We start from the raw sequence: 14,231 nt of genomic DNA on the forward strand, positions 1-14,231 counted from the left end.
AATTCTCTTAGTTTTAGTTTTTTATTTAATTATTTGGAACAGGGAGAAGCCCACTGGAGTTGATAATTATTAAATCTCTCTCCATCAGACATAAAACCTCCTCATCTTTTGTACCAACAGATAATCACATCCAAATAATTAAATACAATACGTATCTAGGATTTCGTTTCGGAAGAGGCCCTCAGATAAAAATCAATATTACTGCAGATTGTCTATGTATCTAATGAGTATGAATATTTAAATGAAATTGATGACTGTCCCCGAGAAAAAGTAATTGTTCTACTTTTTTCAACGTACTAACGTACGTCATGCCATTTCTGTCACACAAGTCTAAGACCATCTAAATGTCAATTTATAGAGCACAACAATCCACAAGACTTGTGATGATGCGATATATTCTAAGATCATCTACATTCCTACTTTAAATAACAATAATTTACTGCATAGATCATTCGCGAGTAGCACGGAAAGAAGTAATCCCTTACTTCGATTCGTGGAGAACGGAAGTAGCGGTTTAGATTTCTTAGAGATGTCTTGAGGTTTGGAAAGCAGATAATAGTTCGATGGAATCTAAATCAGGTGAACAAGGCGTTTTAATTCATAACCATGCTTCATTTTAGCTTCATAGTATTTATCAAACTTTTTTTTCGTTTCTGTTTCTGATTTCGGTAGGGGCCAAGGTCCCTGGTGCCCCCCTCGTGGTACGTGCCTGGTTATGGGGGTCTCTCCAAGGCAGTCGACGTAAGGCAAAACGGACGAATAATTTATGCTACATAGCTTCAAAACAGACACTTACCGATTGACGGAATATTAATGCACAGTGCCTGGGAAAGTTTCAGGTAGGTACGACCCAGCTCGTAGCAGCAGATTTGCAAAACATCGCTTATGTCAATCAGCAGATCTAAAACGACAAAGGCAACCGTGACTATCGATTTCCGTCCATGCAGTTATGATGCACTCACGTGAAGTTCCTTCCGTTCGGCACGTAATGTACACGCAAGCCGCGTAGATGTGCGTATTCCGTCGACCCCGCGTTAGGTGTCTAATTAGTGCCATCTTAAAAAAATTGCACGCCGTTTCGATGCAGTGGTTGTTCAGATGCAACTGATGGCACAGATGAGTGATTCCTTGGCGTGCCTTGCGAAGTGTAACTTCGCGAGATTCTGTTCCGGTGCCGACGTGAAACTTACCGTAAGCCGTTGCACCACCTTTCGAATCGGACGCGACAAACTGACCGACAGCACTGGATGCACCGTGAGCATTCTCCTCGAATTGCACCTCCGATACAATAATGTTATCCTCTAGAACCGAACCACAGTTGGTACAGACGGCGTCACCGCGGGCACTGTCTACTTCGATATCGGCACTACCGCAATTGTTACACTTTCGACCCGATGACATCGTTCGCGCTTCGAAAACACAGATTAGGACAATATATTCGAAAATTAGAAATATTTTACCATAAGCGATATCTATTACAAGCCGTCGCAAAAAAAAACACCCTGATCAAACAAGCGAGGAAAATATAAACAAACTTTTGACTACGAGATAATGTCAGATTATATTAATTGTCTTTTTGAGGGATAGGAAACTTTTCAGTAATTGTAGTATCGTAACATCATTATATAACACATAGCCGCATACAATTCTTAAATGTTTTCTGATCAAGTAGTCCTTGATATAAATAATACGAATAGATTATTATTACTTTGGAAACCAAACAGTAAGCACGGTATAACAATATGTGTCTTCACTTTGGATACTACATTTTGGCGACGAGAAGAAAAATGGCGAATCAGTTCGGTAAGTATTCAGTATTAAAGATGGAAACTACTAAAACAATTTATATGAGAGGTGGATATCAGTCGCTTAAATGCTGTATTATATAGTCTGGTACCACTCTGCCATAGAGCAGGTGATGAAAATTGCTTTGAAATGGATCAGTCGCTTGGATGCGGTTTGTACAAGTCTGATTCCATTCTGCGCAAGAGCAGGAAAAAGAGAAAAAATCAAAATGCTGTACTCGCTTCAATGCGGAATAAGAATATGTTAATTCAAATAGTTTGAAGCGTAAAGAAAACTGCGCATAGTAAAGTATTCATGGAGACTGTTTTTCTCGATACGCTACTGCATTTATTTGAAAAAGATAACCTATAAAAAAAATACCTCGTGGAACGTATTTAGAAAAAAAAAAGTATACATATAGTATACAAAAGTATATAGACTGCAACTGCAGGTATTCGATTATGCAACCCATATAGATAACGTCGGTGTTGAATGGCGAAAGTGGCTGAGATCATTCGAAACAATGATTCGAGCTAGCCGAATTGATGACGAAGATTGGAAAAAAGATTTGTTGCTTCATTATGCCGGACCAAGTGTTCAACTACTATTTGACACACTTCCAGAATTAGCCAAAGTTGAAATGCGCGGACCGTTACTTAATGTCGACAATTACACTCCTAACATGACCAGCTATGAGGAGGCTTGTGCTAGGTTGAACGAATTTTTCCTACCAAAAGAAAACTCTACATATGAACGTCATTTACTACGCCAAATGAAGCAGCGTGTTAGCGAAAGCATTGATGCTTTCACGATCAGACTACGAGTCCAAGCAGAACGATGCGGATTCGGAGATCGTATGGAAGAGAACATTAAGGATCAAATTATTCAAAACTGTCAATCAGCGGCACTGCGAAGAGATTTACTGAAAAGAGGTGATGCGAGTTTGGAGGAGATATTAAGTGTAGCGAAGATATTCGAAACGGTGGCTCAACAAGAGAAATCTTTTACCATAGGTTCGGCCGTCGGAGAGGTTTCAAAACCAATAAATGATGTTAATAAAATTGATGCGAATTCTTACGCACCCAAACGGAAGCGATACGGCGAAATGACACAGTTTGAATGTCATCGTTGCGGATACAGCGGACATTTGGCGAAAGATTCCATATGTCCTGCGAAAGGCAAGTCATGTAATAAATGTGGAGGAAAAGACCACTTTGCCAAGAAATGTCGAAAAAACAAACAAGTGACAAGATCGAATAATAATCGATCGGTTGAAAATCAAAGGATCGACAATCGAGAAAACTTCTCTTCAAAACACGACACTATCTATACCGATTCAAATACTGTTAAAAATATTGTCAACGAAGACACAGAATATGTTTTTCACGTAACTACACCAGACAGGAATAGCGAGCTATGCTGCGAAATTGGCGGAATCGTCGTAACAGCAGTAATTGATTCCGGTTCTAAATACAACTTATTGGGTAAAACGGATTGGGAATATTTGAAAAGTAGCAGGGTGATCGTAACAAACCAAAGAAAAGAATCAACGAAAGTTTTTAAAGCTTACGGCGGAATACCTTTGCCGTTGCTTGGTGTATTTACTGCAAAGGTGAAGATCGGCAATGTTAGTGAATTGGCTGAATTTTACGTAATAAATGGAAATGGGAAAATCCTAATCGGTCGTGATACAGCTACGTCTATGGGAGTACTAAAAATCGACATTCCAGTTAACGAAGTCAGTACGGAAGGCAGCAAACTGGGAACCATCAAAGGCATTAAAGTTGACATCCCGATCAAGTCGGATATTGCACCAGTCGTTCAACCATACCGGCGTATACCAGTTGCATTGGAAAAGAAAGTCGATAAGAAAATCGATGAGTTGCTAAGTCAAGGAGTTATCGAACCAGTGAACGAACCAGCCAAGTGGATTTCTCCAGTGGTTGTTGTACCAAAAGGAGACGATGTTCGTATTTGTATCGACATGAGGCGGGCTAACGAAGCGGTAGAAAGAGAGAATCATCCCCTACCGACTATTGAGGATTTTTTACCACAATTGACAAAGGCAAGCGTTTTCTCCCGGCTAGATGTGAAATCTGCTTTTCATCAGGTAGAGTGAAACTCTATTATCTATTATCCTTCATTATGATTCAGAATCTGAGTACTACCACTACTTTGAACGATGATATTAAGTTTAATTGAAAAAAAAATGAATAAAAAAAAAATAAAATAAAATAAAAATAGATGCTTTACAGAATTAATAAATAAATTAGAATTGCTGAGAAACGCTAGATAAGTATTATTTTGTTTTAGGTTGAAATATCTGAAAAATCACGAGAAATTACAACATTTATTACACGGAAAGGATTATTTCGATATACCCGGCTTATGTTCGCAATAAATTGTGCGCCAGAACTATTTCAAAAGTCAATGGAACAAGTTTTGAGCGGATGTGAAGGATGTATAAATTTTATTGATGATATTCTAGTGTTTGGATTAGACCAAAATGAACATGACTTGCGGTTAGAGAAGGTTCTTGTCAGATTAAAGAACAGAAATGTATTACTGAACAAAAGTAAGTGCATGTTTGGTGTTTCTGAGATAGGTTTTCTTGGTCACGTGCTATCAAAAAAATGGAATCAATCCTGGTATGGATAAGTTAGAATCTATTCGCAATTTCCGAGAACCGAGAACCACTGAAGAAGTCAGAAGTTTTCTTGGCCTGGTCAATTATGTGGGAAGATTTATTCCTGATCTAGCTACATTAACGTTTCCATTAAGGCGACTCACAAACCTGGGACAGAAATATGTTTGGAGATTTGAGCAACAAATTGCGTTTGACAAATTAAAGGAACACATGATGAATCCAAAAACACTGGGGTATTTCAATGATGAAGATCGTACACAACTAGTGGCTGACGCTAGTCCAGTTGGTCTAGGAGCAGTGCTAATCCAAATAAATAATCAGGGGCCTAGAATTATTGCTTACGCAAGCAAGAGCCTTTCCGAGGTGGAAAAACGGTATGCACAAATTGAAAAGGAGGCCTTAGCGCTAGTATGGGCGGTAGAACGATTTCATTTTTATTTGTATGGCCGGACATTTGAGCTTATCACAGATCACAAGCCTTTACAAACGATATTTGGTCCTCGATCTAAACCGTGTGCAAGAATTGAAAGGTGGGTAGTTCGTTTACAAGCATATAAAGCGAAAGTTATCTACAAGCCTGGTAAATCAAACGTTGCTGACCCTCTTTCACGACTGGCAATCACATCAAACACTACTGGAATAACGTTTGACGAATTTTCTGAGTATTATGTACACTGGATAGCTTCTAATGCAATGCCAATAGCCTTGAAGTTAACAGAAATTGAACAATCATCGAATATTGACAAGTCTATTCAATCAGTTCGGGTTGCTCTGGATCAAGGAATCTGGTCAGAGGAAGCGCAGCCTTTCAAATTATTTGCTACGGAACTCTGTTTTGCTGGCAAGATCCTACTACGAGGTAATAGAATGGTGATTCCAGAAAGTCTGAGAAAGCAGACATTAGAATTGGCTCACGAAGGGCACCCTGGTATGACAATTATGAAGCAAAGATTAAGAGCAAAGGTTTGGTGGCCGAAAATGGATTTGCAAGTTGAGCAGCACATTAAAAACTGCCGAGGATGCATGTTGGTAGCAGCACCCTCTGCACCAGAACCAATGAAGCGCAGAGAATTACCTTCAGGTCCATGGCAACATTTGGCTGTTGACTTTCTGGGACCCCTCCCATCGAGCCACTACCTATTCGTGGTGGTTGACTACTTCAGTCGCTACTTAGAAATCGAGATAATGACGAAGATTGATACCAAAGAAACCATCAACAGATTGGAAATAATTTTTGCTCGGTTTGGTTTGCCGCTATCCATTACAGCTGATAATGGTCCTCAGTTTTCAAGTGTGGAGTTTCGAGTGTATTGTGAATCAAATAACATCAAGTTGATCAACACCATTCCTTACTGGCCACAGCAAAATGGTGAGGTAGAACGCCAGAATCGTTCTATTTTGAAAAGATTGACCATCAGTCAAGGAATCAATTCTAATTGGATTGAAGATCTCAATAAGTATTTGCTCATGTACCGTTCAACTCCTCACTCAACGACGGAAAAGACTCCTTCGGAAATGTTACTTGGATATTATATAAGAGACAAGCTTCCATGTATTTACCAACCCAAAGAAGTAGATGAAGAGGTCATCGAGCGTGACAAAGAAATGAAAGAAAAAGGAAAGCTATATGCAGACAAACGACACCATGCCAAAGTGAATCATATGTCGGAAGGTGATAACGTTTTGGTGAAGAATATGATAAAATCAAATAAGCTGACTCCCACTTTTGGTTCCGAATCGTGCAAAGTTATCAAAAGGAAAGGCGGAGATGTAGTCATTGCTTCAGAATCGGGAGCAAAATATCGTCGACATATCACTCATCTACAGGATGTTTCTAAATCACTACAAGTAGCAGATAATTCCAATGATACAACAAACAGAAAAGTTAAAGAATCAGTCGAAGAGTCAACTGTGAATTCTAGAATAAAACGAGCTGTCCAACAACCAATCTACATGCAGGACTATGTACAAACTGTCGACGGAGATACAAATAAAGATTCACTGAAATAAAAAAAAAAAAATAATAATAATAAAAAAACAAATATCTATATATATATAAAAAAAGGAAATAATGTAGTATCGTAACATCATTATATAACACATAGCCGCATACAATTCTTAAATGTTTTCTGATCAAGTAGTCCTTGATATAAATAATACGAATAGATTATTATTACTTTGGAAACCAAACAGTAAGCACGGTATAACAATATGTGTCTTCACTTTGGATACTACAGTAATAACATGTGAATAGACCGTAACGTTATTCATAAGCAACCAGGGTTAGGCTTGACCAGAGCTAAAATAAGTCATTTTCATTGACTGAAAAATAGACGAAAATGACAAGAAATTACTGTCACTCTCAGCTTCGCTTGCAAACGCTGAGTACGAAATCCATGTCCAGTCAATGACATAAGCGGGACAGTAGTTTCAAAATTGTGTTTTTTCTTTCATTTGCCCTTTCAGTCATTTGCAGTTTTCATTGAAAATCCCATATTATGCAGTGTCGATATTCAACCAAAGCTGTGAGAATTGAAAACGACAGAAAAAGGTTTCACAATAAGTTTTAACTGTTGGTGCTAGAATTTGTAGTAGTTTTGGTTTCCAAAGAAGTTCTGAGATGTAATTACTTCGATTTGCCATATTTTAGTCGCTTTTTACAGCCACGCGTCACATATTTTCAATACATCGATGAAAGAATGAGAATTCAAATTCTGCTGTTGCTACCTGAAGATGTTAGTTTGGTTTCGTCTTGTCACAGAGGAAAGAGTGACGTTGGCAATCATGCTCTCTCATTTTTTCGATGAGAAACGAAAATGCTTCGTCTCTCTTCACTTGTTCTGGTGTCGGTCATTTACGAATGAGACAGTAAAACATTGAAAATGAGACTGCTGGAATGGTTTCTTTCATTGAAAATGCGTGGCAATTTTAAGCTCTGGGCTTGACAGTTCCCATAGTTCTGCAGCGTATTCAATATTCTTGGATCTCTAGTCATGTTAAATGGTTTTATCTTATTGGAACAACTTAAAAGAGCGTTCTAATGATTTGCATAAATATTTGTATGTAAAAATGTATATTTTCTAGTTAAATCATAACAAAATCATTTATTTATCTCGGAACACAATCAGCTTAGTTGGACTTCGTTGTTCGGTATTTTTTTATTACGAAAACTTACGGTAATCGTTAGAAATAGTCGATGTTTCGGTACATGAATTTCATTTTACAACAATTATGCAAATTTTTACCGAACAATCAGTTTCACGAATGTTTTCATTACAGAATTCTATAAATAATATTATAATTCATACAGTAAATCTGAATAGTCGCGGAGTACGGTATAAATCATACTGTTCGTATGGTAAAATTGTCATTCAATTACCGAGCTTCTGTAAAAACTGATTCTCGTTAAAACTAGCTGTCAAATAGTTCTTAAATTTTTCAGTAAGTGTATTTTTATTAACCAAACAGAAACAAAAATCCTGAGAAGTTTCTCGAGTGGAATGAGGTAATACATGTGCACAAGTTTTTAAAACATGAGGACTACTCAAAGCTTCTTGTTTACTTATAGGCAGAAATTAATTTCACATCACTATGTCCACTTGCTGCAAATACATTTCGTTCGAGAGTAATTTCTGGTGGACTTGACGGGTTGTGCAATGCTCCGAAAGGCGCTCATAATTCCGGTCAACCGGGAAATGAAGTTACATTTTTTCTATACTTCTTGGCCCTTATTACCGTTCTCACTTCCACTTTCACATTCACTTTACTTACATGTCACGTCACTTGATTTTGCCTATTACCAGTATCACGCATAGTGAAGTGATCGCTGTGGTGGAAAAAACTATTTTTTTCATCAAAATTTTGGTGGCGTGATGTTCATAATGACATCAAGTTCATCCAAGTAATTACTTTTGTCTCTGAAGCGACTTCCGTAATAATAACCTAAATAACCTAAATTCACTTCTTTTGATTTCCACCGTGAAGTGATACCCATAATAAGGGTCACAGTCACTTCACTTGGTTTTCACCGTGTAGTGACACCGGTAATAAGGGCCCACGACTGGTTCGAATTTGCTTTACTCATTTCTAAGAAAAAGAACCAAATCCGAAAATCGTAATCATAAGCCTAAAATGTATGTTGGTTTAGGAAATCCGAAAATCCATTTAAATTCAGAATTTTAACGAAAAGTAAACAAACACAACAATATTACCGAACCATTCGTTAGATTCATTTGGTTTACAGTTTACGGTAGTTGTTTGATAATTTAACAATAACCAAACGATCGGTAATCGATTCAATTTCCGAACGTTCAGCTTTTGAAAATTCGGTTCAAAATTAAAAATGATTATTCCTTATTTTCGTTTTTAGATTATTCTGTCATTTTGAACGTACACACTAAAATTTAATTTCTTCGTTCGGTAATATTTTTGACGAAAAATTTCGGTAATCTATAGAAATGACCAATATTTCGGTACATGGATTTTATTTTACAATAACTATGAAAATTTTTACCGGACGATCAGTTTTACGTAAATTTTTATTAATGAATTTTGTAAATAGATATACAATTCATACGGTAAATCTGAATAGTCGCCGAGTACGGTAAAAACCATACTGTGAAAACTGATTGTCGTGAAACTAACTGTCAAACAGTTATAAAAAATGTCAGTAAGTGTCTTTGAGGTACAGGTGCTAAAGTATTTAAAACATTAGAACCAGGAAATAATAATTACTTCTCCACTTGCTGCCTACACAAATCGTTCGAGGGTAATTTCTGGTGGACTCGACGGATTGTGCAGTGTTTTGGAAGGCGCTCATAAGCACAGCCGGAACATTTGACTCTTTTTATCGTGGAATAAAACCATAGCCACAACAGGTTAAAATTTTCTGTCTTCGTTTTTGTGAATTAGTGTTGTTTTTCGAAATCCGAAAATCCAGAATTTGAACCAAAGGAAAACAAGCAAACAAAAAATTACCCAACAATCATTTGGTTTACAGTTTACGGTAGTTGTTTGACAGTTCAGCAATTACTGAACGATCAGTAATTAATTTAATTACCGAATATTCAGCTGTTGAAAATAGGTAAAAAATTACCGAATTCTGCGAAATTTTCTAAGTGTGTAGCTTAACTTGTAAACGACTTTCCGTCAAAATGAATGAAATTAAATCTGTGTAGTGTACTGCCGGAAATCCTATAGAATATATAACAATTATGCATAGAGCGGCAGTGTACGACATACATAAGAAAATTTATAGCAGCATTCGACGAATTTCTAATTATTCCGAAAGCGTACTCATAAATGACTAGTCTTGGCTTCTGATTTACGAATGATTTCAGAATCAATTCGTTCAGGTGGCACGTTTCACAAACTAAAATTCAAATGATTTCTCCGTTCAATATTACACCAGTCCGTGTTTTTCTTTTGCAACAATCAACGAGTATTGAGCCCATCATTTTCATTCGGACCTAGTACGTTACTAAATTTTCTCTCATATCGACCAATTTTTCATTCGTCAGGCATTTACCAATTAAATAATTCATAATCACGTCTCGGCTATGGGGAAAATCACTGCACTTTCTCTGAACTCAAATAAAATTTGGCGGGTTTAGAATGTTTAGGAAATTGTGATTGTGAGAGATTAACTGGTTTAGATAAGATTACCTGGGATTAGGTGAGATTCTTTCGGATTAGACAAGTATATTTTCTCTTTCTTTTTTCTAACCTCTTAGTTTTACAGAAATTTGTTTTCCAAATGCACTATAATTGTCACTATTTTTACCTGGAGCTGTTAGCGGAATATACTCAATAGTTGCACTATTTATGTACCATTTAATTCCACTATTTCACTGTCACGTTGTTACACTTTTACAAAGTCACTATACTTTAATGAAGCATAACAAACGTTACAATACAGATACGCGTATTTCGGAATGTTATTTACATCCTTCAAACTTATAAAACCGATACACTTAAGAAGGATGTAAATAACATTCCGAAATACGCGTATCTGTATTGTATTGTTTGTTATGCTTCATTAAAGTATAGTGACTTTGTGAAAGTGTAATAACGTGACAGTGAAATAGTAGAATTAAATGGTACATAAATAGTGCAACTATAATTGTATAAAACAATCTTATTCAGAAAAAATATTTTAGTACGTTAAAGTTATTCCATCAATTAGACCTACCTGTTGAATTTGTTTAGCGCTTTGTCATGAATTGGAATAAAGAAATTAAGAAAAATCAAAAGAACTAAAATTACAAATAAAACAAGTTTGTAGAGTTTTTGATTGCTATTATTTTTTCGTCTTTCAAATTATTACTAGCACTAAAAGATAGATTTAAACATTACATTGATAAAATTGATTATTAACATTTACATATTTATGGTAGCTGATATAGCACAAGTTCCATTTCGTGCTTTTTGACACCATCTTGCGCACTCTTCTTTATTTCGTATTTATTTATTTTTTTCTCGTGTCTACGGGATTGTTCTGTTTCATTTTAAATCGAACCATTTCGTACGTAAGTTTTATACTCCCGCTCATTTTATCTACTAGCTCACATGATTTTTTTTTTGTAAATAGCTAAAAATATAATACTCATATTGTGTTTTTGTTGTCTCCTAAATATATTGACCTAAAATTAAGCATCCGCTACCTTTCACTGATCTAATGAAAAGGCGGACTACCTGTTTGTTGCGTGTTCTAAAAAGATCTCATTTAGACAAGTTGTCAAACCCTATCACTCAATTTACATCTGAAATGACTTCGGAGAACCATCGAAGCACACTTTATTGTTATGAAAAATCGGCCAAACTCTATATATTTCTTCCTTCGTAAGTCAAACTATATCCATATGATAAAACAAAACCTAATTCTCCGATCGATTCTTTGGTCAAAACGCACAGTTTATGCAATTAAGCTCTTCTCCGTTTCCAGTAGATCCTCGGCCGCTTTCTGTTCCTTCCGAAGTTTATTTCTCGATATCAGTGGCATAAAACCCCACAGGGCAGATCCACCGAGCAGGATGAATCCAAGCGCGGTGAAGAGCGGCTGGTATCGACCAATGCTTTCGAATATGATTCCACAAATCGGTGGACCCACCAGCTGCAGGATGCCGTTGACAAACAAACTAATACCGTACGATGAGGTTAACCGTTCCGTTCCCAACATATCCGCCATGATGACGGCGGTGATTCCGACGTATGTACCCGATGCAAGCCCAAACAAGGCACAGAAAGCACTAACGGACGAGTACGAAGTAGCCAGAGGGAGCATCGCAAGGGAAAGTCCGGAGATCGATAGCCCACCGACGAAGTACCATGTTTTTGGGATGAGATTGGTGTCGGATAGGGCAGATCCTCCGATTCGCCCAACCAGGTCCAGCGTGGACACGATCGACAGCAGATAGGCAGCCAAGCTCTTATCGAATCCTAGCGAGATTGCATAGGCCGGTAGAAGTATAATGAAATTGGTGTAGCCAATTGCATTAGTGGAGTTAGAAATCAAAATTACTAAATACGTCGGGTTGCTCAGTAACGATAAGTCGAAAAACGTTTTTCGATCCGATGCCTGATCGGACTGCTCACCGTGAAGTTTGGAAGATGGTTTAAAGCTATCGGCAATTGATCTAAGTGAAAGATGAGAAGCGAACTCTCGCGGTTGATGCGTGGACAATGTGCTTCCATGATACGGTGTACTGATGTACTGAAAACTACTGGTCGACGGAGATCGCCTTGGAGGTCTAACGCTACTTCGCATGCTATTCAGCCTGCTTAAACGGATATGTGAACCTTGAGACTCATTCAGTTGGCTTGTGAACGTTAAATTGCGATGCTCCTCTTTGATTGGAGTACTGATCTTACGATGCCTGTGCAAACTTTCGTCTCTGTGGTACGACGCAGGAACAGCTGCTGCCGAAACGCTTCTCGCGAAACTATCGATCAGTCCGTTTTTAGGATTAAACCGGAAAATGTCCGGGGATTTGTGCTCTAGTGTTGGTGTTGCCAGCGGAGTGTCGTCATCGTGGATCATGAATTTAGGCTTGATCGAAGATTTGTTCGGATTCTGCGACGCATCCTTGTCTTCGCCAGTTTCAGACTCTTCTAGGATTGTATCATCCACAGTCAATTGATCGCTTTCCTTTACTTTTTTCACCCGTTTCATGTGGTCCTCGACGGGTTGATAGAATATCGCAGCCACCCATACATTCAGTGTGATTGCACCCATAATCAGACAAGAACCCCGGTAACCGAAATTGATTAGTAAATACCGCAGCACCGGTGGCAGAATAATTGATCCAAGTGCACTTCCAGAAATACACAGCCCATTTGCCAGTCCTCTAAGTTTGACGAAATATGAAGTCACTATATAAACGGTAGGCGGGAAGGACAGTCCAGCTCCCGTTCCCACAAGCACCCCATAGCTTATGTACAAGTAGTTGATCGACGTAGCCCAGTAAGTAAGAATCATCCCTGCTGCCGCAAACGTTCCACCGATTATCGTGACCGTCCGGTAGCTGTACTTCACCGACAGGATGCTCGACAGTGGCCCAAGAGAACTGTAAAGAAAGTAGCACAACGCAGGGATCCACGCGGCGGCCGACGGAGACGCTTGGAATGCTTCTAGAAACTCTACGAACAATACGCCAAAGCTCTTGATCGTACCAGGTACCAGTATGTTAACTAACATGGAACCGGCTAGCACCAGCCATCCCCAGCCACCGTCCGGTGGAATCAGCTCGTAGTCATCGTCATTGTCCGGTTCCTCGTGTTGATGATCCTTACCGGGAATCCCCGGGACCGCACCGTTGCTGCCCGGTAGCAATGCTTTGTCCTCAACCTTTCCGTTGCTGCTGCCATGTGGGGCATGGTTGGGCGAAGTTCTGGGAGTGTTAGGTGCTTCGTCGATTTGAATTTTAACTGAAAACAAAAGAGAGAGAAAATATATTAGGAATGACATTTTGAAAGGTTGGGCTTTTTCGCAGCTACTTCAGATATTCGGAGGGTATTCCTGTTGGATGCTGATGCAAGTTATTCTTTACTCGTAGATTAAATTTTCCAGATTAATATGCTTGAATTCGATTCATTATGACACGACTCATGAATCTCAGACGCTCATTGTTTGTAACATTTTTACGTTTTTTTATTATTTTATAAATTAGAAGTTTTAATAAGATGATCATTTGTCTCTCGGTCAGGAACGAATGAAAAATGTTGATAATTTTCCTGAAAGTGCAATAAATATCTTTATGTTGACTGCTAAACTGAAACCATCCGAAGGCAGAGTTGATTTTTAGATTCTCAAATTTTTAAGTTAATCCATTTTCAGAAAGCAAGAGAAATTAGAATCTACTTAGTCAAGGAACATCTTCACGACAATGATTGAATGGATGCCAGACGTTGAAAAATAGCCAGCTCGAACTGAATTCTAAACTTGAATTGCTGGAACTGAATTTTTAAACCAAATCCAGCTTCAGCGTTCACCTTTAGAATTGAGTTCAAGCATTCATTCTCAGAATTCTGTTCCAGAACCCAAGTCTATCATTAATTTCTAGATTCCATTTCCGGAATTCAATTACATAATGCAGGTTCCGAATTCGGTATGGATTCAACCTTGGAATTCATCTAGGTTTGAAATTCAGTTGTAGAACTCAGAATCCTGAATTCGAGTTCAGTCACAAAATTCCTTAATCCGAGACAGAATTCAGGTTCAAGTCTAGAACTCAGTTTTAGAATACAGGACCAGAGTTTGGTTGCAGAATCCAGATACAAAATTCAGTTCCAGAATTCAAGT

General features: G+C 38.0%; 3 protein-coding genes across 9 annotated transcripts in view; 1 reads left to right on the forward strand and 2 right to left on the reverse strand.

Annotated features, from left to right (window-relative positions):
* Positions 1-1,587, reverse strand: part of LOC131437809 (transcription factor IIIB 90 kDa subunit) — a 36,697-nt gene extending 35,110 nt beyond the window's left edge. Inside the window, exons 1-3 of one of the 2 annotated variants that reach the window (XM_058607409.1) lie at positions 1,461-1,587; positions 963-1,409; positions 797-901 (exon numbers count right to left, since the gene is read on the reverse strand). In XM_058607409.1, coding sequence (XP_058463392.1) covers positions 797-901; positions 963-1,401 — 544 coding nt within the window. In that variant the 5' untranslated portion in view covers positions 1,402-1,409; positions 1,461-1,587. Of the gene's footprint in view, positions 1-796; positions 902-962 lie in introns of both variants that reach the window. The other variant, XM_058607401.1, reaches the window with a different exon arrangement.
* LOC131437792 (heart- and neural crest derivatives-expressed protein 2) overlaps positions 1,587-14,231 on the forward strand; it is a 107,219-nt gene continuing 94,574 nt past the window's right edge. The window contains exons 1-2 of one of the 2 annotated variants that reach the window (XM_058607375.1): positions 1,587-1,803; positions 4,099-6,530. In XM_058607375.1, coding sequence (XP_058463358.1) covers positions 4,436-6,442 — 2,007 coding nt within the window. In that variant the 5' untranslated portion in view covers positions 1,587-1,803; positions 4,099-4,435 and the 3' untranslated portion in view covers positions 6,443-6,530. Of the gene's footprint in view, positions 1,804-4,098; positions 6,531-14,231 lie in introns of those variants that run through there. The other variant, XM_058607389.1, reaches the window with a different exon arrangement.
* LOC131437768 (monocarboxylate transporter 12) overlaps positions 10,709-14,231 on the reverse strand; it is a 62,807-nt gene continuing 59,284 nt past the window's right edge. For all 5 annotated transcript variants that reach the window (XM_058607352.1, XM_058607328.1, XM_058607336.1 and 2 more), the window contains exon 3: positions 10,709-13,357. In XM_058607352.1, the coding sequence (XP_058463335.1) occupies positions 11,346-13,357 (2,012 nt within the window). In that variant the 3' untranslated portion in view covers positions 10,709-11,345. The remainder of the gene's footprint in view (positions 13,358-14,231) is intronic.

This window comes from Malaya genurostris, chromosome 1, assembly GCF_030247185.1.
Source record: "Malaya genurostris strain Urasoe2022 chromosome 1, Malgen_1.1, whole genome shotgun sequence".
NCBI lineage: Eukaryota > Metazoa > Arthropoda > Insecta > Diptera > Culicidae > Malaya > Malaya genurostris.